General features: G+C 49.9%; 1 protein-coding gene across 5 annotated transcripts in view; it reads left to right on the forward strand.

Moving 5' to 3' along the window:
• The window catches only part of satb1b (SATB homeobox 1b), a 39,671-nt gene that overhangs the window by 9,687 nt on the left and 6,874 nt on the right, over positions 1-23,110 (forward strand). For 3 of the 5 annotated variants that reach the window (XM_029838794.1, XM_029838797.1, XM_029838795.1), the window contains 9 exons: positions 1,872-2,048; positions 2,987-3,113; positions 5,138-5,261; positions 9,491-9,602; positions 10,508-10,585; positions 12,474-12,961; positions 14,156-14,368; positions 16,528-16,599; positions 16,846-17,019. In XM_029838794.1, the coding sequence (XP_029694654.1) occupies positions 1,872-2,048; positions 2,987-3,113; positions 5,138-5,261; positions 9,491-9,602; positions 10,508-10,585; positions 12,474-12,961; positions 14,156-14,368; positions 16,528-16,599; positions 16,846-17,019 (1,565 nt within the window). The remainder of the gene's footprint in view (positions 1-1,871; positions 2,049-2,986; positions 3,114-5,137; positions 5,262-9,490; positions 9,603-10,507; positions 10,586-12,473; positions 12,962-14,155; positions 14,369-16,527; positions 16,600-16,845; positions 17,020-23,110) is intronic. The other 2 variants (XM_029838796.1, XM_029838798.1) reach the window with 2 other exon arrangements.

Consider the following 23,110-nt stretch of genomic DNA (forward strand, 5'->3'; position numbering starts at 1 on the left):
GACGACAGCTAACAGAGGCGCTCCGTGACAGCGCCCCCCGTGTCACGGCTCCTCCCCCCCCAACGCAGACCTAATGCTCACCATTATTTTAGGAAGGCAAAGTTTAGGTCCTTCCAGAAGCGACGCTGCTTAAAGGGAGCCTTAACTTTCCGAATATGACATAGCTTTTTAATATAACCGGTGTAATTTCATGAAAAGCAGTGGGCGAGCTATCAACAGCCTGAACCTTTTTTACGATTATGGGTGGTATTTTTTATTATTTTTTTAAAAGGGGATTGGAAATGAGTTTGAAAACCTGCTGGTTTGGATTTGTAATATCAGTTGGCAGCTCCGGCGTTTCCATTTGTTTGTTTTACTGATTCGGTCTCGCTCGGTCAAGGGGGACCGGGGAACTCTTGGAACGCGGTTATGGGAGCGTCCTCGGATGGGCCGTTTCTCTTATTTGCTCCTTTAATCTGCTCCCCGCACTCCAGCAGAGAGAGGGGCTGCTTTTTAATTTCTCTGCTTCATCATCTCAGCGCCTCCTGACGCGGCCTGTTGCTCCGAGCTTCGTCTTTGCCGTTTCCAGCGCGGCGTTCCCGTTTAGGGCGAAGCTGTCCAGGGAGGCGGGTCGTGCGGAGCCGAAGCTTTACAGCGGGCTTTGTGTCCCAGTCTGAAACAATATTTACCGCAGGCCTCTCTGGGCCGCCTGCAAACAAAGCCAGTATTGATCTCTCAAATGAACCTACACAGCACTCTTTATTGTTAGATCTGTATCTATTAAAATCAGGGGAGGAGAAAAGCGGCTCTTTCAGCACATTCCCTGGCATCTGTCAGATTATTGATTGTTTTCCAAGCACGGCGTGCATCTTCTGGAACGCCTGGGATTGGGAAATGGGAAGGGGAAAGAGGGAACGGCGGTCCTGACGTGGGTCCAGGTGCGGATTGGGGAGAGAAAACTGCCGACTTTCTCAATCAGCGTTCTCTGTAAACGCCCGCCGCTTGTCCAGACTATAAAAAGTTTGGCTCTTTTTCGTCACAGTTTGCACAAGAGCCCTTAAACTTTCGCCGCCTTTGCAGCGGCGCTGTTGACACAGGCCGCAAACCCGCCTGAACAAAAGTGGCGGAGGACCGAATCACGGGAGACGCGGTGGAATTGGCTGCCGCGCTAAATGAATATGCTAATGCTATCCTCCGAGCCTTGGAGAGCAAACATGCTCCCGAACGTGTCGAGGGAGCGTTCAGATATGAGCCAGAGGAGTTTTTAAAACTTCCTGCCGCTTCCCCTCCGTACCTGCTCGGCCCGGCTGGCTGACCCCGCTGGCTTCTGGTCTCGGGTGGCTGAATTGCCGCTGCAGAAAGTTGCTGATTCTGGAGGAAGTTGCTGTGATGCAACACTGAGTGTGTATAAAATAAGAGCGGTCTGTGGTTGAACTTCGTCGTAGGAGACTCTCACGAAAGGACACGTTTCGTTTTGAGCCAGACAAAACGGCCCCTGAAGGTGAAGGCGAAGCCACCTTCACACACCAGAGGAAGCAGGAGTTTAAGTTTAGCTTCACTCCGGATTTGCTCTTTATGTTAATATCACACAAATGTTTGACTTTTGATTCACCCGCAGCTGCTCAGCATGTGGTTGGGGATCATTTGGGTGCTTCTAGCCAGAGAGGTGACGCCTCTCCATACGCTCGTCTGGCCTTGGTGGGTGTTGATTTTGATCCAGAACGTTGCAGCAACCATCATTTCCCCCATAAGCCCCCGACGCTCAACCTCAGTGTAACTTAATCATCAGAGCTCGATGCTAATCTCATCCCGCGCTGGCCACTGAAGGTCAGAGTTAGTGTGTGAAGAAATGTGAACCCTCCCAGGTTTAACAGGGGCCTCTGTGTCCTCAGGCAACATGCTCCCAGTGTTCTGCGTGGTGGAGCACTATGAGAACCCCATGGACTTCGACAGCAAGGAGGAGCACGCCGAGTTCGTCCTGGTGCGTAAGGACATGCTCTTCAACCAGCTGATTGAGATGGCCCTGCTTTCACTCGGCTACTCCCACAGCTCAGCAGCCCAGGCTAAAGGTAGCTGCTCCTCACACACACACACACACACACACACACAAACACACACGCACACACTGCAGCTCGCAGGTCTGAAACCACGGAAACACACTGGGTCTCACAGACACGTCTCTTCTGGTGCGTTTGTTCAAACATAGACCTGTAAGAGGACAATGGACACACACTTGTGCTATATGTCCTCACACACACGCTGAGGGCCTCGCTGGGAGGGGCAGGTGGAGCTGGGGGGGGGGGTGTCTTAAATGCTCCTTCGCACATGCAGGATGAGAGCGGCTGTTTCAAGGTGCCTCTCGGCATGCTCGTTTATTATACCCTGTCTATCACATCTATATAGGCACACACACACACACACACGCACACACACACACACACACTTCCTGCTGTGTGGGCTGCTCCTTTTAAGGTAGTCACAAAAGACAATCTTAGATGATTGCTGTGGGTTTAGCCTGACTAGAGATTTTGAATGTTATCTGAACGAGCTGCTGCACAGTTTTTAATTGCAGGGCAACAAATGGAACCACAAGTTGAACCAGAATGTCAGGTAAAAGAATACGTCCCGATATTTTAGCGTTCCAAGGTGTTTTCACAAGTAGGCAACAATGAAGAAGAACATAAAATAATAACTCTGACTTTATAACATTTATAATATAATAATAAAGCCATAGAGGATCAAAAGGAAACTGCACTGCTGGACTTGCAGGCTGGTTATTGATTGTGTTTCTGTCATTTATGTTGTAAGAGCTGAAGTCTCTTTAGTTTCTGTGGTATCAGACGGCCATGAAGAAGGAAAACCTGCGCTATTTTTCTGTTATTGTCTCGTCTTTGTATTTTATGCTGCGTAGTTTCCTCCCTTTTCTATGCATCCTGTCATCCCCACACTGACCCACTTGTGTGTGTGTGTGTGTGTGTGCGTGCGTGTGCGTGTGTGTGATGTACAGGCATGATTCAGGTGGGGAAGTGGAACCCTGTACCGCTGTCATATGTGACAGATGCACCAGATGCTACAGTGGCTGACATGCTGCAGGACGTTTACCACGTGGTCACTCTCAAGATCCAGCTGCACAGGTAGGAACACACACGCGAGTGTTTACACGAGTGCTGAGCACGAAGCGTGTGTCTCCTGCACCCTTCTGAGGTCAACAACACACAAAGATTTATTCAGACCCAAAACTCAGTTTACTGTTGTCTCCTGTAGGTTTGATGCTGAGAAACACATTACTCATCACTACTGAGACATGAAAATGGGGAAAACCCTGTTAAAATACAGTAAAAATCCTTATTCACACACACACGCACACACACGCACACACACACACACACACACACGCACAGACACACTCATAATCCATCCCCCAGTTGCTAACTGTAGTCTCAATTCTCAACCACACCTTTGAGGTTCTGAGGACCAGACAAAATGTCCTCATTTCCCGAAAATGTCCTCACCAGGCATGTTTGATTTGCATTTCGGTATCCTCCCGATGTAGCAAGTACAAGAACCCACACGTGCACGCAGCGCAGTGTTGGTGTTGCGGCGTGTTGTACCAGCTGCTCTACTCTCTCCTGCCTTGCTCCCTCTCCTTCCACCCCCCTCTCCTAATGCACCACACCCTACCCCCATCATCCATTTTCACTAGTGGTGCACACACACACACACACACACACACACACACACACACACGTCCACACACTGTGAAACAAGCACAGGCAGCAGAAGGTGTGTATTTCCAGCATGCTAGCCCCGGTCGCTCTCCTTTAGCGTCCTCTCTCTGTCCCTCTTTCAAGCCTCTTGTTAACCTGTTCCTCCCCACAGGCGCTCCCATAGCTGGAGTCTGGAAAATCTTTCATGTGTGTGTGTCTGTGTGCGTTACGAGCAGATGTTAGTCTTGACCAATGGATTCTCTCCTCCACACACACACACACACACACACACACACAGACAGACAGTTTAAAGGTAAATCATCCATATGTGCGTCAAACGTCTGCTTCTTTATCCAGGGTGAACTCGGCACTCTCACTGGTGCACAGTTCACTTGCTCCCACCCACCATGTAAATATATTTTCTCCGTTTCCAAAGCCGGAGCCGAATCCCCGCGGCCTAAACCTCCAGCGCTGACGTCAACGCCGCTCTGTTTGATATACAATATAAATCTAGTTTGATTTCGCCGCATATTGTTGTCAGTATTGTTATTGTTTTATATTTGTTTTTCCAATTTTCGCTCCCCACCCTGACATCCTTTTCACCCCCCCCCCCCACCCCCCACCCCCGAACGCTGCAGAAATCTAGCCAGTAACACCTTAAATCGTTTCAGCAGGCACAACAAGCCAGGAAGGTAGAAGTAACACGAAATAATAGTCGCCACATGCAGCTGATGTATAATTCATGCATCAATCCAGCAGATGTGTTGTATAAAGTAATTAACTAATCAGAACAATCAGGAGGGAGAGAGAGAGAATATGAAAGAGGGAGCAAAGCAGGCAGAGAGGGAGAGAAAGAGGGGGAGAGGGAGAGGGAGAGAGAGACAGAGCAATCTCCAGATGCATCTGCTTGATGCGCCAAATGAAATCTGTCTGTCTTGGAGGGGTGCTTGCAGCAGGAAAAAAGAGAGGAGCGCCTGTGTCTTCCACTCCTGTCGTTTCTCCGGTTTCCTCTCGAAGCCTTTGTTTGATTTTCTTCAGGAATGTTCCCATTTCACACGTTAACCAGACGCTAACCTGACGAGTGTCCTGCGTGACCTGGTGTTTACCACGTTATTGATGCAGATCAGAGCTGGCCAACGTCCACCTCGCTGGTTCACACGCAGCTGTGTGTGTGTGTGGGGGGGGGGGGGGGGTAGCACCTGAATCGAACCCGCCTGGGCCGCATCAGTGATCATTTCCTTTTTGAATCGAATCCTTTTTTTTCTTCCAAAGACGTTTTGGCTGCTGTGTTTTTGGATCTGTGATGCGTTTGATTGTGATTTCCAGACCTGATGAGTGCGTCTGACTCTCCTTTCAGTACCTTTACGATATCGACTCTTTCTCACGCACGCCTACCCCCCCCCCCCATCCCCCCTCCCTCTCTCTCTGTCTCTGTCTCTGTCTCTCCACAGTTGTCCTAAGCTGGAGGACCTGCCGCCCGAGCAGTGGAACCACTCTACAGTAAGAAACGCCCTCAAGGAGTTACTCAAAGACATGAATCAGAGCTCTCTGGCTAAAGAATGTCCCCTATCACAGGTGCTCAAAACCAGTCCGCTTATTCAAACTAACCCTAAAAATGAAAGCAAAGACAAATGCCCAGCCCCCATCTACTGCACTGCACAACAACAACACAGGCTTCCATCACCTCCTCCTCTTTTACACTTATCAAATGCCCTGAGTTTGGGAGAATCGGCATAGAAAATCCAAATCAATGGCTATTGTCTGTCTGCGCGACTGTTTTTCTTTTTCCGCCTCCAACACGTACGCTCGTATGTGAAAGCAGCCCAAAAAAAACAGAAGTGTTATTATGGCTATTGGAACATATGCTTGTTGGTAGATAAACATTGGCTTGAACCCAGAACGATCCGAATCAGTCTTATTCTCCTGTAGCTAAATTCCCAATAATTGGCAGCATCGGTCTGACCTGGCTCACACTATAGATGCTAGTTTGTGCGTTTTTGTTGGCTCCCAGCTTGAATCGAAAGCACAAGTGCAGACATTGTGTTTGCATCCAGCGTAGTCGGTCTATCGCTCAGTCTGGGCTGTGGTGAAGCGAATGGAATGGTGGTGTGTGTGTGTGAGCGTGTTAAGCTTATATCAGTGTGTGGTGTGTGTATTCTTTTGTGTGTCAAGACTGCGTCGGTGCCGGCAGCGTGGGTTGGGCTCCCCTCCAGGCCACCGTATGGTCACCTGGAGGCCCTGGTTGGTGCTGTGTGTGAGCAGCGTGTTTGTGTGTTTAGCCGGGCATGAGCGGCGTGCTGATGATGTAAGGAGTCCCTGGGTGATGTTCAGGCAGAGCTCGGCCCGATCGGGTAATCACCCTGTTTATGGTCCATATGTGAATGTGGCTCAGAGGAGGATGCACAGCACCTCGGTGGGTTTAGCACGGCGCCGCACACACACACGTCCAAAACCCACGCGTCCGCCCTCCACGCGGGGGTCAGATCCAGCTGAGGACGAAGGTCTTTCATTGGTTTTCCGTGTTTTTCTCATCGCGCCGTGGATTCAGATCAGAGAAAAACCCAACTTCCTGTTCCGTTTGGCCGCGCCTTGACTCAAAGACATAAAGCTGAGCTGTAAAGAGCTCATGGATGCGGCGCAGATATGATCCATCAGCAGCGTTTGCTGACATCAGTCACACGTCCGATAGTTGTCCCGCAGAGATTTGGGGTCTTTCCCAACTTTCTCCGGCACGTCGACGCTGATTAGCGTGGCCCGGGGTAGATAAGGTGAGGGCTGAGAGGGGCGACGTGGCCCCACTCCGCTTTGTTTTTAACCATGAAAGTGAACCGAGTGGGGGGAGGAGGGGGCGTGGTAGCAGAGAGAAGAAGTTTGTCATCTTTTCTGGGATTAGCGTTGCCTTGATCGTCGGCTGCACGGTCCCAGACTTGAAATGAGGGGTGAACAAATTAGAAAATCACAGCGAGCACCGAATTTGCTCAGCTTGGAACGCGGCTCTGAACAGAGGGGGGTGGCCGGTGGGGGGGGTTATTCTGTAAAATGCTCCTTTTGTCTGGGCCTTGTCAAACATTTTGTCTCATTCTTTTGCAGCATGGAGTCATGCATTGTGCATTTAGCCTGAAAACGGCACCAGGAATCTGGCAGATAAGATGTTTTCTTTAGACTCGTGAGCTCAGGAAGCCAATCTGAGGAACCACCAACACTCTCAGGGTGTCGCTACATTAATAAGGGACGGAGGGAAACACTCGGTAGAATTTACAGGCCGAGCGGGTCCCCGGATCAGAGCCGACGGACCGTTAGCTCGATTACACACTCGTGTAGTTCACGTATGTTTTCAATGTTACCAGGATGAATAACGAGAATCTCCAGGTGATAAAACATCAGGAATTTAGGGCGCGTTGATATTTTTCAAATCTCCCAAGCTGCATTAGGAGCCACAGCCATGTTTGCAGAAACTATGGCAACAAACAAGACCCCCCTTCCCCCTCGCCCCCCACCCCCAGCGCATCTTCTTGCCCACCCGCTCATCTCACATGGAGGTCTGTAGAGCACCAGCTGCTGTGTCGCGTGGCAGCGCGTTGTCATCAAAATGTCATCTTCGCAGGTTCGCGGCACCTTGGCTGCCACATACGCAGCCTTGTTGCCTCTGTGTGTGTGTGTGTGTGCGTGTGTGTGTGTGTGTGTGTGTGTTTCTCTGATCCTCTTGCTAGTTGAGCACCCACCTTAACACTCGCAGCTGGATGCCTGTGCTACTTGCCCATGCACACACACACACACACACACACACACACACACACACACACACACACTTCCACTACAGGTCCTTTATTTGGTCTTCCATGATGGGATGTAGACTAGATGTTGGGGGCCGATAGTATCGCTGGTGCCACTTCCTGCTCTTGCTGATAAGCTGTGTATGCTGCAGATAGCTATCACTTAAAGAGTCTGCGCACACACACACACACACACCCACACCCACATTGGTACACACTGATGTGTGCTACCTGTTGACAAGCTTTGGTGTAGCCCTCCCACTGGCACCACAGAGGCTCTGGTTATCTGCTTGATTTCACTCGTCGTGTGTGTATGGGCGCGTGTGCCCGAACGTGCACGCCCGCGTGTGTGAGAGCGCGTGTGTGTCGGGATTGTGAGAGAAGCAGAAAATAGGTGAGTGTGTGTTGTTTTGCTCACATGCATGCTGGGCCCCCTGCGAGACAGAGTGTGATGTATTGAGGGAGACGGCTGATTAATGAGGAGCGTTTATTAGAACATCTGTGTCAAAAATGGCGAAATAGGGAGCGAGAGAAGATGGGGGGGGGGGGGGGGGGGGGGGGGGGGGGGGGGACGGTATCTCCAGCAAGCCTGGAGAGGCCTCAGCCCAGAAAAACAGAGGAAAGGCCAATTATCCCACATTTACATGGTTTTCAGGGCTACTGGACTCAAGTAGAAGAGGAATTTGTAGCTACTTGTCATAATATTAGCACAGACAGATTTATTCAGGCCTCCCCGGCTGCTGCGCACGAATCTTGATTATAATATCACCCTCCCATAATATTGGGCCGTTTTGCATTAACCTTAACTGTGTCAGGCTTTTTATTAAACTGGCCTTGAGGTAGATTTAAGACCATTCAATCGTGCTGATTTATTAAAAATGCACACGTGCAGCCCGGCCGGGACACATTTACAGCCCCGTGTCTTACGTACGTCCAGTTTAGTCTCTTAATAGATGATTTAGTCCGTTATTAGTTACCTTTCATAGGTTCTGTTCATTTATTACTAGAGTAAAAGCATTCACTCTTTTGCCACATGGATCCAGCTGATTCTTGACACAATCATTTATTCCAATATGTCTGTTAGCTTCCTGCTAAGTGCTGTTTCTCTCTAGAACTTTTTAATTTAAATTGCTCTCAAGATTTTTATTTTTTTAACCCCGTGTAAAATATAATCGCGGTCCATTATTCAGCTCATGCCGTTTTTAAAATGTCCTGATTCCTGCTTCTCTCGTATTGTTTGGGGACGCTGGAACTGAGGTGGATGAGTTAACAGCACCTCGCTGGTCTGCCAGAAGGTTCCTTCAGATATGCTCCCAGTGCATATATTATAAAGAAATGATAAAGATGGCATACCTGTAATCTGAAAACAGATGGTTTGCTGCTTTTGAATATTTATGACAATCAGAAACAATTTCTCCTCCACCTTTTTATGTGCCTGGAGGCTGCCAAGGTGTCGACATGTTCCTTTTAATAAAATCAGAAGCAAAAGAGGAGAGCGCCTCTTTGTTTATCTGAAGCGACGGCGAAGCGGTTGGAGCGAGCGCGGAGGACAGGAAGTGTGTGAAGGTGCACGTGGATGTCAGATAATAACACGCTCGGCGTGACCCGCGAGCCGCTTCCTTTCCTTTAACAGATTGCGTGAATAAGAGCAGGGAACTAAAAGATGTTCATCTGTTTGCGTTGCCCGACTCCCCAGATGCTGCTGTTAAATCGCAGCCATCGCGCTTCTATTTACCGCCGCCGTCTCTCCCGCTGCCTCCTCTTCAGCACTCCCTCACTATTTACCGCCTTTGAAATAAAGAAAAAGGACAAACTCAGCCGCATTTGATAAATATCAGCAGATTAACCCTGATTTGTCTGGCGTTCCTTTTAAAAACCGCGTTTGATGTTTTTAACTCTTTTCCTGTTTATGTGTGTCGAGGCGATGCAGCGCCTCTGCAGGTTCCACCCGCTTTAATAATGTGTCTGTTCTCCCCAGAGAGAATCTAAAGTCTGTCTAACTTCTTGTCTCAATCAATCTCTCTCTTTCAGAGTATGATTTCCTCCATTGTGAACAGCACTTACTATGCAAATGTGTCGGCGGCGAAGTGTCAGGAATTTGGGCGCTGGTATAAACATTTCAAGAAGACAAAAGATATGATGGGTAAGCAAAATGGAGACGTGGAAAGTGCTCACACTTTCACCCCCCCTCCCCCCCCCACTCTCACACACACACACACGGCTCTCCAGCCATACAGCCCGACGCCGAAATGCTCATTCGAATCTTCATTTACGACCACGTTATCGTTCCAGGTGCTCCACATTTTTCTGCCGATGAGCGAAATGTTGCCCTGAATTGATCAAAGATGCCTTTAACCAGGGCTAATATTCAATCCGGGCACTCATTGACAGCTTCTTTTGTGTCCTCAACCCCCTGAGCACGTTTTGTTTTATCGTGAGAGAAATCGGCTCTGGCCCAGGAGGAAATGAGGTCATGTGACCCGGCCGTGCCGGAGGTCGCCCCCCGTGTGTGTTGACAAAGCAGAACTCTTGTTGCTGTCTTTTTTGGCCCACGAGGAAGTATTATAACACTAAAATGTAGCAATCTGTGGAACAATCTTTCCTCTTGCCGGGGTTATTGTGCTCTCTGATGACAAATACGATATTATTTCCAAATGTTTTCTCAGCTTCCATGCAAATAGTATGTTGTGACCATAGCTTATCTGCCGTTTTTGCTCTGGTGAAGTGGCAGCGTGCACACAAAGGGAGCCTTATTTTCCTCTGATCTCCTCTACTTGTGTATTGTGTTGTAAACTCCTACACATTTTGTGCCACAATTGTTTGGTTGAAAAAAAGGAAAGGTGGCTGTTTAAGCCTCCAGAGCGGCCAAGCGATGCTGCTGCGCCGGAAATGTCGCCTTTCTGCTCGATTGGAGTGGGAGAGATTTACTTATCCCTGTCTTTCTTTCCTCAAAAATCTACGCTCTGTGTGTGTGTTTGTGTGTGTGTGTGCGTGCGTGCGTGTGCGTGCGTGTGTGCTCTTGCTCTGCTCTATCATTCAACTGTGTAGGCATGCGCCAGTCCTCCCAGCTGGAGGGCTACCTGGGGACCTGCGTTCTCCGGGAGAGCCCACGTGCTAATACATTAGGTATGGGCACACACACACACACACACACACACACACACACACACTCACGCACGCACGCACAGGCGTGGAAACAAAACTGAGTTTTATATTGTCAAGGACATTTACACATGTTCAACATTTTACCTTTAGCCTAAACCAAATGAAAAAGAAATCTTGCATTTGCATTTGTTTATTTCATATTTCATGGTTTTGGCCTGATGGTTGGTTGGAATTTCGCGGAGCAACATCCCACCGAACTTTCAACCAAGGCCATTTTAATATGGCCTCTTTGAAAGTGTTATGGAAAGTGGATCCTAATTATTGAGCAAATGTCCCAAATGCAGCATTTTAAAGGAGTGTGCAGCCTCCAGGCTGGGTGCTGCTCCTGAAGCTCCCCCAGCCTTCATCAGGCACATTTGACCCGATGGGGGGGGGGGCATCGACTGTGAGGTCAGGGAGAATCCCTACCTGGTGGCAGGTACTGCTGGGCCCTGGTGCCAGCTGGAGAGAGTTCACTGACCTGTGTTGTGGTTCATGGTTTGACATGGTGACGCTGGTGCACAGAAGCCAAAAGGGAGAGGGTTGAGTCTGTGTGTGTGTGTCTCTCTCTCTCACACACACACACACCCTCCTTTAGCCCATATCCCATTCCCATTGTGTGTTTAATCTGGGGCTCTTTTGTGGCAGGATTCCACACAAGGACTCCTGCTTCTGTGGCAGCCTTTTCTCCCAGGGCCTGCCATGCTCTTCTGTCACCCCTTCTCTTTTCAATTTGCATGGAAATGCCTCCATGTTGCCTGTGTGTTTGTGTGTTGTGAGCATGCCCCCTGGCAATCTCACACACACACACACACACACACACACACACACACACACCTCCATTCATAGACAAGTAAATAGACATGCCATACCATCAGAGCCAGGGAATGCCAGGGATTATGGGAAGAGATGTGATTATTACCAAGATTTTTTTCTCCCCACATCATTTGTGTATGACAAACTCTCAATAGACCCATCTTGGCCGGGTTTTTTGTGCACGCTGACAGTTAAGACACAGGCATCTCCAGCACATGATTATTGGTGGTATTTTTGGAAAACATCCATGCACTTAATCTTTCATCTACTGCGAATTTTAGCCTTAAAGAAGACCCCCTCCCCCGTTTCTCTGTTCCCCACAACAGCAATTTCTTCTTTTCCCAATCTCACATGATGTCTCTGGCATGTGGAGGCCTCACTGCAATTCTCAGATGTTCATTTTGCAACCTATATAAAGTCTTAAGCAGAGCTCAGCAAATGAAAACGCCTTCCAGAGAGGCGGAAACCTAAAACATTTTGGAATCCTTAATGCTTATTCGCTCTGCTGTGGGTAACACTTAAACATTAAATCATTGTTTTCATCCCCTAAGCACATTATTTAACCTGTCTTAAAATATTCCCAAGCAGTCATTATAGATATCAGCACGAGAAGCGGCAGAACTCTCCACCAAACTCGTTAATTAGGCCCCAGATTTTGCAGCATAGTTGAAGTCAGGTCTTCTTTAAGGAACTAATAACCACTTTCTGGGGCTACATGCAGCAGCACCCGTCAGCATGGTCGACCCTTAAACTGCTGCAGCGTTGGGAGCGGCGGTTGGAGGAGGACAGGCTCGGTGGCGCTTATTGAACGTCTCCTCGTCTCCTTATTTGTGAATAACGTCTCGGTTTACTGACATGCTGGAGGTTTAAGTTTGATCTTGATTAGATCCAAATCTGCGTCCGTAGCAACATTCAACTAATGAAAGCCAAGTTTCAGCCTCGGAGTGATTTTGCTCTGCGAGGGATCTGAACTCTCATTCTGACCACAGCTTGGGGCTCCTAAACCAGTCGCTAACCATTTCCGGTGTCCTCTGTCTCTTTGTCCTTCCACCAGACATGGACGGACTGTCTGACCTCTCCCCACCCGGCTCCAACCACAACCACCTCGGCTTCTCCCAGCAACAGCCAATCCCCGGCAGCACGGCAGAGCAGACTCCCTCCTCCCCAGTCAACCCACTATCTCACGCACCACCAGCGCACAGCGGGCAAACGGGCGGGCGCCAGCCCCAGCTGCCCGGGCTGCACCACCCGGGCTTAGTCTCCACGCCCATCAGCCCCCAGCTGGTCAACCAACAGCTGGTGATGGCACAGATCCTCAACCAGCAGTATGCGGTGAACCGGCTACTGGCACAGCAGTCCTTGTCCCAGCAGTTCCTAAACCACCCCCCCATCAACCGCAGCTCCCACAACAAGTCGCTGGAGCCCCAGGTCGCGTCCAACACGGAGGTGTCCGCTGAGATTTACCAGTGGGTGCGGGACGAACTGAAGCGTGCCGGCATCTCCCAGGCTGTGTTTGCCCGCGTGGCCTTCAACAGAACCCAGGTGAACAAGCCGAACCAGTAGAAACCAGTTGGCTCTTTGATGAACCGGCTAAACTTGATGACAGAAAAGATTAATAAGTCCACGCTCAGCAGATCATTTAACAAAAACGTCTTCCTTTAATTGGCTGCTTTACGTTTGTATCGTATCCACCCTGGAACGACCTACCATGACAGCGACCAGGGCGCGCTCATAGGCGCCATCCCATCCGAAATGTGGGAGTGGCTGTTGATAATGCCCCCCCAGGCTCATGAAGGTGACGGTAAGTGCCCCCCCCTCTGCCGCAGTCACAGAGGATGAAAATATACCTTCATTGGAACTGAGAGAACCGGGAGAATTAAACCCTCACAAGCCCCAAACGGCCCCCGTCCCACCATCGTGAGTGTGCACAAACGGGTTCCTATGAGGAATTACCCAGCATGCCTCAGGGGAGTTTGGCTAGGGAGGATTGTTTGATAGCCTGGCGTGTGTTTTTGAAACCCATCTGTGTTAGAAGTGATGGGAGGACAGAGGTGGATACAGGAAGTGGACAAATAAGTCCCGGAAAGTATCGTCGCGAGCGACAACCGACTCGGGTGACGAGTTCGTATTTATCGCCGTTCTCATTTCCCAAAACTGCGTTTTTCCCCCCATCACCTTGTTTTATTACCAAATCACACCTATTGATAGTGGAAGAAACGCGGCGGCGCTTTGCTCAGTGTGCGTCCACGACGCGATGAAAAGGCCCAATCACTCATCCCTGATAATAGAGTCAATGCTGCCACGTAATGACAGGCTTCAGCAGCGCTGACAGATCAACAGAGGATCCGCTGATTACCTTCCCCACACTTTCATGTGGCAGATACGTTCTGATGGCTCTTAACTGATGGGATGTATGGCAGCAAGAAGAAGCCCAAGCTATCCCAAATGACTCGGGAGAAAGCTGATGCTGCTTCAGAGAACACGCAGAAGTCTAATTAAGCCTTCTTATTCGGGCCGGGACGATGGCGAGAGCAGGGAGGAGAACCTGAGCGTAGAGATCCGGTGATTTGACATAAACGATGATCCCTGAGCCTTAATGAAGCCCTGCGTCTGGTCTGAGTGGGAACCAAATGGAGCATTTAGGATTGTCTTTTATGATCCTCAGTAGCAACGGTGTCGTCGCTCCGTCCCAACGCCTCACTGACGTGGCTCTTCCTCCCCCCCCCCACCACGCAGGGTTTGCTCTCCGAGATTCTCCGTAAGGAGGAGGACCCGAAAACTGCGTCCCAGTCGCTGCTGGTCAACCTTCGCGCCATGCAGAACTTCCTGCAGCTGCCCGAGGCCGAGCGGGACCGGATCTACCAGGAGGAGAGGGAGCGGAGCCTGACAGCAGCCTCGGCCATGGGGGCCACTCCTCTCATCAGCACCCCTCCCAGCCGGCCCGTGCAGGTACCCTCAACCCCCCCATCTACGGATGTGGATGGTTTAACCCATATATATGGACTGTATAAATCCAGAGTTTGTGACATATATAGGTTAATAACAGTTCAACCCGTTGTTCTGTGCACTACGCTCGTGCACGGACACATCTGTGCACGTATGTGCACTCGGGCTGGTTGTGCAACAGCTCTCAGGCTTCCCTGAATATTCTCACATTTCCACATTTTAAAGCCGGTTGTGTGGCAGCTTCCTCTGATTTCTTCCTCCCCCTGTCCCTTTCCCCTGTCCTCTCCCCCCTGTCCTCTCCCCCCTGTCCTGTTCCCCTGTCCTCTCCCCCCTGTCCTCTCCACTTGTCCTGTTCCCCTGTCATCTTTATGACTGCGGAGACAGGTCATACTGGTCAGGGTCTCTACTGGTCAGGGTCTCTACTGGTCAGGGTCTTGACTGGTCAGGGTCTCTACTGGTCAGGGTCTGTACTGGTCAGGGTCTGTACTGGTCAGGGTCTCTACTGGTCAGGGTCTGTACTGGTCAGGGTCTCGACTGGTCAGGGTCTCTACTGGTCAGGGTCTCTACTGGTCAGGGTCTGTACTGGTCAGGGTCTCTACTGGTCAGGGTCTCTACTGGGTCAGGGTCTGTACTGGTCAGGGTCTGTACTGGTCAGAGTCTCTACTGGTCAGACTCTCAACTGGTCAGGGTCTGTACTGGTCAGAGTCTGTACTGGTCAGGGTCTGTACTGGGTCAGACTCTCAACTGGTCAGGGTCTGTACTGGTCAGAGACTGTACTGGTCAGGGTCTGTACTGGTCAGAGTCTCTACTGGTCAGAGTCTGTACTGGTCAGAGTCTGTACTGGTCAGGGTCTGTACTGGGTCAGACTCTCAACTGGTCAGGGTCTCTACTGGTCAGAGTCTGTACTGGTCAGAGTTTGTACTGGTCAGGGTCTGTACTGGGTCAGACTCTCAACTGGTCAGGGTCTCTACTGGTCAGAGTCTGTACTGGTCAGAGTCTGTACTGGTTTTCAGCTGGATGTCACATGAGGTCACTTATGACACAAATATATTAGTTTTTAATCAAATATTTCCTGACATTTTCCAACGTGTGGATCAGATACCTGAGTATGAATTTGTGTAATAAACACACTGACTTCTGCATTAAATCCACGTTTCAAGCAGGAATCAACGCTCACACTGCTGGTTTGTGCTTTCAATTTCCAGTAAGAATATGTTGTACTTCACCTGTGTGACTTACACCCATTGACATTTATCATGTAAACCTGTTCCTGCACAGTGCATTCTCTCTCTCACACACACACACACACACACACACGCACACACACACGAACACACACTCGGCCATCTGCCAGCCTCCCCTATGGAGCATTGCAGTGTGTGTTCAACCACATAAATCAAGCAGGGTGGCAATTGAGCCAGAGACAGAGGAGGGTTTTTATTGGGCTCATAAAAAAGATGCAGAGGTATGTTTCTCCCACACGTGCTGATGGGTCGGCTGAACTCCTGCAAAGCCAGTTAGTACACGTCCCAGCCCCGACAATTAGCTCGACATGGTAACCAGCCACTCAAACAAGACAGGCCGGTCAATTAGAACTTCTCCAACATCCAGTCTCTTCGTTTTCACACACAAAAGGAGCTCTTACGAGGCGTCTAGGCCGATGCATCAATCAGTCTGTCTGTCTGCCGCGCATGTGTGCGCGTGCACATGACGCACATCACAGGGAGTTAGCAGCATTTGCTGTTATTATGATTGATATGAATCCCACATACTTGAACTAACACCCAACCTTAACAATGTTTCCTTTCACAGAGGCTTGTATGAAATGATTCATATGCTAATGGTTCTCGGGGAGGCTTTTATTAGGATACTTGCTACTTTGTCATAGAATTCTTGTCAAGATGCAACAAGCCATTGAAGGAGGATGATTTGATTTCATTTAACTTGCGTTTATTTTTAATCACCCGTTTGGCACGAGAATGAGAAGCGTTGGGTAAAACACATCCACTCTCCCGTTAAGTGTTTGCGAAGGTAAAAACTTACATATGGCCGTAAACTACACTCCGTTGCGTGTGTGTGTGTGTGTGTTTGAGCCATATCACCTTTATTTAGCTTCACATGAGCCAAAATAAAACTGCGCTGTTGTGCTCTTTCCTCTGCAGCCCCGGCGAGAAGACTGCAATAGCGTGAGGCCTGAAGACTGGAATCCCAGAATCCCGGTTGGCATTTCCCCTGTGAGCAAATACCTCTACCCACCTCTCCACCTCTGCCATCAGCAATCTGCACACATTCTTACTGACAGCATGAACACCACTGTGGAGCTCATCATCTCCCAGTGTCGACTAGGCTGCAGGAAAGATAGAAGTAACGTTCGAATCCAACCCAAGACGTGATTGCAGAGGAGCTTGTTTAATATTAATACTGTGTGTGTGTGTGTGTGTGTGTGTGTGTATGCCTGTCGGCACCGGTGGTGTGATAAGCTTTGTTTTGAACGCCAGGTGAAGCCGTCGCCCTTGCCCAGCGAGTGGAACGGCAAAACCGAGAGCTCCATCCTCAACATCAGCTCCAACATCTACGATGAGATCCAGCAGGAGATGAAGAGGGCCAAGGTTTCCCAGGCTCTGTTCGCAAAGGTGGCGGCCTCCAAGAGCCAGGTCTGAAGGCTGCACGCTAAATACGACACACAAAGCTGCTCCAATAGCTTTGCAAATGGGATATTTAGCTTCTGCTTAATGAAGTGTTTTTATAAAGAAGGTTGAGCAGGAGCAGGAACATCTCAGGGTGACAGTGGGAAGACCTAATGACACATGTCCTCTTTATTATGGGCTGCAGCTTAGCTGTCAACAGTGTTTCTACACCAAACAAAGGCTTTTATATCAGCTCGACTTAGTAAGATGATAGGGGCCCCTTTCTCCCTGGCAACACACACACACACACACACATGCTAGTCTGCACCGTCACTGACAATATTTTGAAGAAATAAGTTATTATTAAAGGTTTTTCTCTGTCTGACTGAGGCAGCGTTTGGAGGATTTCTACAATTGGGCCTGGTAAAGAAGATGGGGGGGGGAATAGATCACCAAGGGTGGAATAATCTAGAAATATCTGCAAAGGCTTTATTTTTTTCTTGCTGATTAGGATGATTATACCCTCAGATAGTTTTGTTTCACCAAATTGCAGTTTGATGCACAAACCACTGTTTTTGTTAAGGAGTTCAAAGAGTCTGTGGAAGGGGTGTGTGTGTGTGTGTGTGTGTGTGTGTGTGTGTGTGTGTGTGTGTGTGAAGGGGGGGGGCATTAACTCACATGTCTCTTTCTCTCTCTCCTCAAATGAAGATTTGTCTCAGAACAGGTTTTCACCCTGCTTTCTACTCCTCACTCCCACTACTCCATCTTGCCCCTCTACCCGCTGGAGTTTTTTTACCCCTCCCTTTCACGTCCCATTCATGGCAGGCGGGTGTGAATGTGAATTGAGCAGCAGATAAGAAGTGTGCTAATTATGCCTGTGAAAGGGGGCCTAGGAGAGCACTTATCTCTGGCTCCATCTCGTAATGGGCACTCCCCGGGCAGCTGCTTTCCCCCCTTACTCTGCTAGCCAGCATTAGCACAGCCACCAACAGCAGCAGGCCCCCAAATTTACCCCAAAACCTCAGAAGAAAATTAGAAACTAGTGATAAGCAGAGAGCTTGTCCCTTAAATCTCACTTTCCACAAATGTAGACATGACGATAATGAGTTTTATGTTAGCAGTGCTACGCAGCCTTTTGCTAGCGGTTAGTGGCTGTTTTTATTTAGTAGCTTTGTGTGGATTTGGGTCTCTGCACAACCTGTGGAGACGTAGTTCATCACAGGCGTCACAGTTGCCGACAGAGATGGTTCCCTGTGGTTCGCGCGAGAGTAGGGATAAATGCAGACTTGGAAACATGGTGGGGGGGGGACACGATTGCCGCCTGTTCTGTGAGACTAGTTCCTGACTGACTGCACTCAAAGGACCGATGCTCTTAGTGCTGCTACGTCACTGTGAGCAGGTTTTGAGTCAGCCAGGGGCAACTGTCGGAGCAGGGCAGCAGGGCGGGTGCGCTTGCTGATGGAGGACAGCAGAAGGTCCATGTGGGACAGAGATAACTGGCAGTGTCTCTCAAATACGGTCAACAAACGGGGTGTTGAGCTATGGGAGTTTAGCAGGGCTGGGCGGGAGCAGATGGGGGCACCTTTGACATGACTTCGATGTCTAAACATCCTCAACGCTCCTACAGTGAAGCAGCGCCATGGGTGGAATCACAGCTCCTGCTGTCATAAACAACCACCCTGCCCCCCCCCCCCAACACCACGGAGGTGCGAGTCGTCAATGACCAGAGCAGCGAGGAAGACCGTCCCCATCAGCAACGCGCTTTGTGTGTCTCTATCTCTGGTTCTCTCTCATTTACTTAATCTCCCCTGGAAGAGGCTATGCTAATTAGCTAGGCTCTAATGAGACAGAATGGCACTGATCTGGTCTGCTGCTGTGCCACTGGGGGGGGGGCTAGGCAGGGGGCTGGTGCAGAAGGAGGAGGAAAGGGGAGAACGAGGAAGGAGGGGCTGGTGTGTGCCATCTGTCACCCTGCACCCGCCTGGCATGGCAGTCCCTGGAGTGGCGGGGTGCGGAGGGAGCGAGGGCCTTGTTGGTCTGGAGATGGGGAGTGGGTGGTGCTGGGGGGGGGGGAGAGAGAATTGCCACGATTTTTATAAACAACAAACGTGCTGGCAAATAAATCTCTCATTTATTCCATCAGAATTTGGGTTCCTGACCGTCTGACCCATCACACACACACACACACACACACACGCACACACACACTCTCAGCACTTCCATCCCTCCACCCAGGCCTGTTTAACAAGGGGGCAGATGGCTGACCTTTGGGAGGCTGTTTGAGCTGGTGACTCCTCAGATGCTGCTCTGTTACCGTGGCGCCGCTCGGGGGTTCGAAGTCATGTTCCGCCTGAGTCGTGTACAAATTACGTCCAGTAAAAATGTCCTCAGATGTTTGCTTTAAACGGGGGGGGATCGCTCCCCGTGTTTTACACGTTTCGGCTGCCGGTTAGCGTGTAACCGGGATCGTGCGCTGATTTATGGTTCTCTCGTGCACACCAGGAGCTCGCTGGCTAAACTGGTGCGTCCAGCTCCTTTCTATTATTGAAGACGCCGTTTTACTTGAACTGGAGACCCAGCTGTCTGAATAATTAATTTAGCCAATGAATTATCTTGCAAACGGCACGTCCTCCCGCCCCTCTGAAATAAGTCTTCCTCTTATTGTTTAATGGAGGGTGGAATTCCCACCAGCCTGTTTTCCCTCTAACGTGGCTTCATCAAACCCTCCTTTTCCCATCTTAGTGGGAGCCCAGTGTCTCATTGAGCATGCCCAGAGCACTCCTGCCATCTCTCTCACTTACGCCTTATACGCCACCTCTCACCCCATCTGTCTCTCACTGCCCCTCTCCCCCCCGCTCCTTCCCGCCCCTCTGCTACCCTGCAGTCCTCACAGGGAAACTGTCCAGCTTGTCAGGACTCTAAATTGTCTCTTCCTCCCCACCTCCGATGACCCGTCGCCACCTGAGAGCCACCTTTAAAATGTCCGACGTTCCCGTTTGTTTCTGCGCCTGCGTCGCTCGCTCTTTCCTTTTGCCGGGAATATTCTCCAGCACACCCTCTCCCACTGTCTCCACTTCTCTTGACAGACCACACAGGGCTTGTTCTGAGGCCCATTTTCGCTAATCTGATCAGGCAGGCAAATACGCCGGGAAAAACGCTTTAATGATCCCCCTAATTACCTCAAGTCAATACCAACTGTATTATTAGACTCGGGGAAAATATTCCATTAGGGTGCCCCCCGTGGGAGTCCCCCCTGCGCGCGCTGATGTCACGCGCTGCGCGCCCCCTACGCTTGTAATTAATTTTATTTACACACTCAGGAATGCACGAGGTCGCACCTGCAGCCCGGAGCCGCCTGACTCGGCCCACCTAATCAGATCTGTCATAATTATCATTCTGCATGCTTCTGACACACGCCAGGAAATATTTCAATTTAACTACAGTCACTCGTTCCAGCAGATGCAGTCTGAGAGCGCGCGTGTGCGTGCGTGTGCGTGTGTGTGTGCGTGCGTGCGTGTGCACACACAGGAATGTGTATAAGGCAGGACCGCACACAGAGGCTCACCCCAGTGCTGTTCTGGAGTCAGGTTTGGTATTATCAGATCCAGCTTCCCTCCCTGAGCCTCAACACACACACACACACACACACACACACACACACATGCAAATCACAGCTATTTATATATTACTAGCAGTATTTCCCGCTCAAGCTGTAGCAGGTAGCGGCTGCTTAGAAGGAATTCTATTTCAGGAGAGTTTCCATGCGTAAAAATTGTTCAAATTCATTAGTATCTGGAGCAAACTTGTAGGCCAATTAAGAACACTTATTTAGATGACATAGACAATTTGCAGGTTCTCTGCTATTTCAATCCCTAATTCAATAAGATCAGTCATGATTTATCAGTTTAATTACGCTTTGATATTAGCAATTAAACCCCAGTTCTGGATTAAATCTCAGTCAGGCTCTTATAATTGATGGAAATCAGAGTCTGTGCTGCTGCTGCTGCTGATGATGATGATGATGATGACGATGATGTCTATCGCCAGTATCTGTCCTCGGTGCGTTCACGCCGCCCCACCAGCCCCGAGACGAGGACATAAACACGACCTCATCCTTGGAGACGGAACACCGCTAAAGCCGTGCGGCTACTGAAATACCAGCTAATGACTGTCTTATTCTCCAATATCTGACACAAAGAGCCATCTGTGTGTGTGTGTGTGTGTGTGTGTGTCATTTGAATTAATACCATAATTAATGGCATGTGCTCCAGACGTGGTCCTCCGGACCTACAGAATCCTGCCGTCTCAAACGTGCACCCACAGATGTTTAATACGCTCTGTTTTAGATGGACTGGTCATTTGCCAGTGGCTATTTTTTATGTCCCATCTGCTTCTGTTTGGTTGCTCCAAAGCTCCGTCGCCTTTATTGGTTCGGTAATTATGATGTAACCATTACGACAAACTGGACGATTGTTTCTGGGAGGCAGTGAGACGAAGACGGGCCGTTTCCTGCGTGGTCACGTCTTGCACCCGTTCGGCTGCTCTCGTCGTCAGGCGTGCTGATGGCGCCTGCAAAGGTCACGACCGCGCTTTAAAGACGGGCTCGGTGTCGGGCCAGCGCTTCCGTGTCGCCGTCGGAATGCAGATCAACACTTTGGCAGGGCTGAGCCACAAATTCAGCTCCTGCTGCCGGCTGTCCCATTCTGGACAGCTTCCATCCCATAGACCTCAGAGTCTGCTCCAGCTAATAAACCCATGAAGATGTTCGCTTTAAAGGGCAGTTTCGGATGATTCCGAGTTCTCAGAGGTTCTCTGAGGGAGAAGGTTCACCTCATCGTCTCCGATAGGGCCCGCAGGCGTCCTCAGCACCTTTCGTTTCTTTCCGGATGTTGCTTTGATCTGAGCTGTGATGCGTTTAAAGACCGTCAGAACTTCAGCAGCTAAATAAAGAGCATCTCGTCAGGAAGAGTAGATGTTTTCGTCTCATCCCCCCTAAGTGAAGGAACGGTGCAGACAAAATCTGTTGTGTGTAAACGTGGGCGCCAAAGTCACGATTAGCTTTAGCATGTGTAGCATGTAAGACCCCTCCCTCATTAATGCGGGGGCAGCTGCAGCAGGCTGTGGCTTCAATCCCACGTTGGACCTTCATGTCCCACACAAATATGGACTGACACTTGACCTTTGCTCTCAGAGCCATTTTCTCATTTACAGTTGGCATCAAACGGCGTGTTAGCAGTTCACTCCAACGCTTATTATCCTTCAAACTAAGTACGTGAAACAATTCCTGCACGGAACGCTAAAGCGCTGCTGCGTAGCCGTTGGTCTGATTCACCCACAGACACGTGTTGGGGAACGTTAGCTGGTTTCCAGGCAGCGCACAATGAGACTCTTCTTGAGGCATCATTGCTGTCCTTGCTATTGCCGTTGCAGTTCATGCAAGGCCACTGACCCCATTCAGTAGCTCAAACTATGCCAAAGATTATTTGTACAGTCACTCAGAGCTCCTCTGTTTGAATATAAAGACTCATTCTCCCTCTTGAAAGAAATTGGCGATGAGCTGTGCAGTCAATTATTGCTTATTGTTGCGGGAGATTCACATATGCTGGAGAATCAGGAGCGTTTCCACTCTCCGTCATCAGCAGATGGAAGCTCAACTCTGGCAGAGGGCTTTTTTTTTTTCTTTAACCTCGTGCGGTGAACATGCACATGTGCTCCACGGTTAGCAAACATGCTGCATTCGCATGCCTGTGCGTTGTTTATGGCAGCGCTCTTCAAACAGAGCAGCTTCTCTCTCAAGGTGTCACCGCAGCGTGTCTTTGACGTCCATGTTGGATTGGACGGGAGGCGGGGGGGTTAAACCGGCCGTCCCTGAAGTGTGTGGGACGCTCCGCCGTGTAGCTGCGTGCATCTGCGCCGGCGTGGTGGAGGAAAACGTTTTCAGCAGGACAGCTGGTGCTATTCTTACCAGGAGCACACAATGGTGCGCTGAAGCCTTTATGGCACGTTAAATATTCACCTTCTGACCCCAGAGCTCCGGAAGCTTCTGGTCGGATCTGTGTCGGCGTTAAAGCGGAGAAAAAACCCCCCAAAAAAGCCCAAAACTTTTCCTGCTTTTGAA

This window comes from Takifugu rubripes, chromosome 7, assembly GCF_901000725.2.
Source record: "Takifugu rubripes chromosome 7, fTakRub1.2, whole genome shotgun sequence".
Lineage (NCBI taxonomy): Eukaryota > Metazoa > Chordata > Actinopteri > Tetraodontiformes > Tetraodontidae > Takifugu > Takifugu rubripes.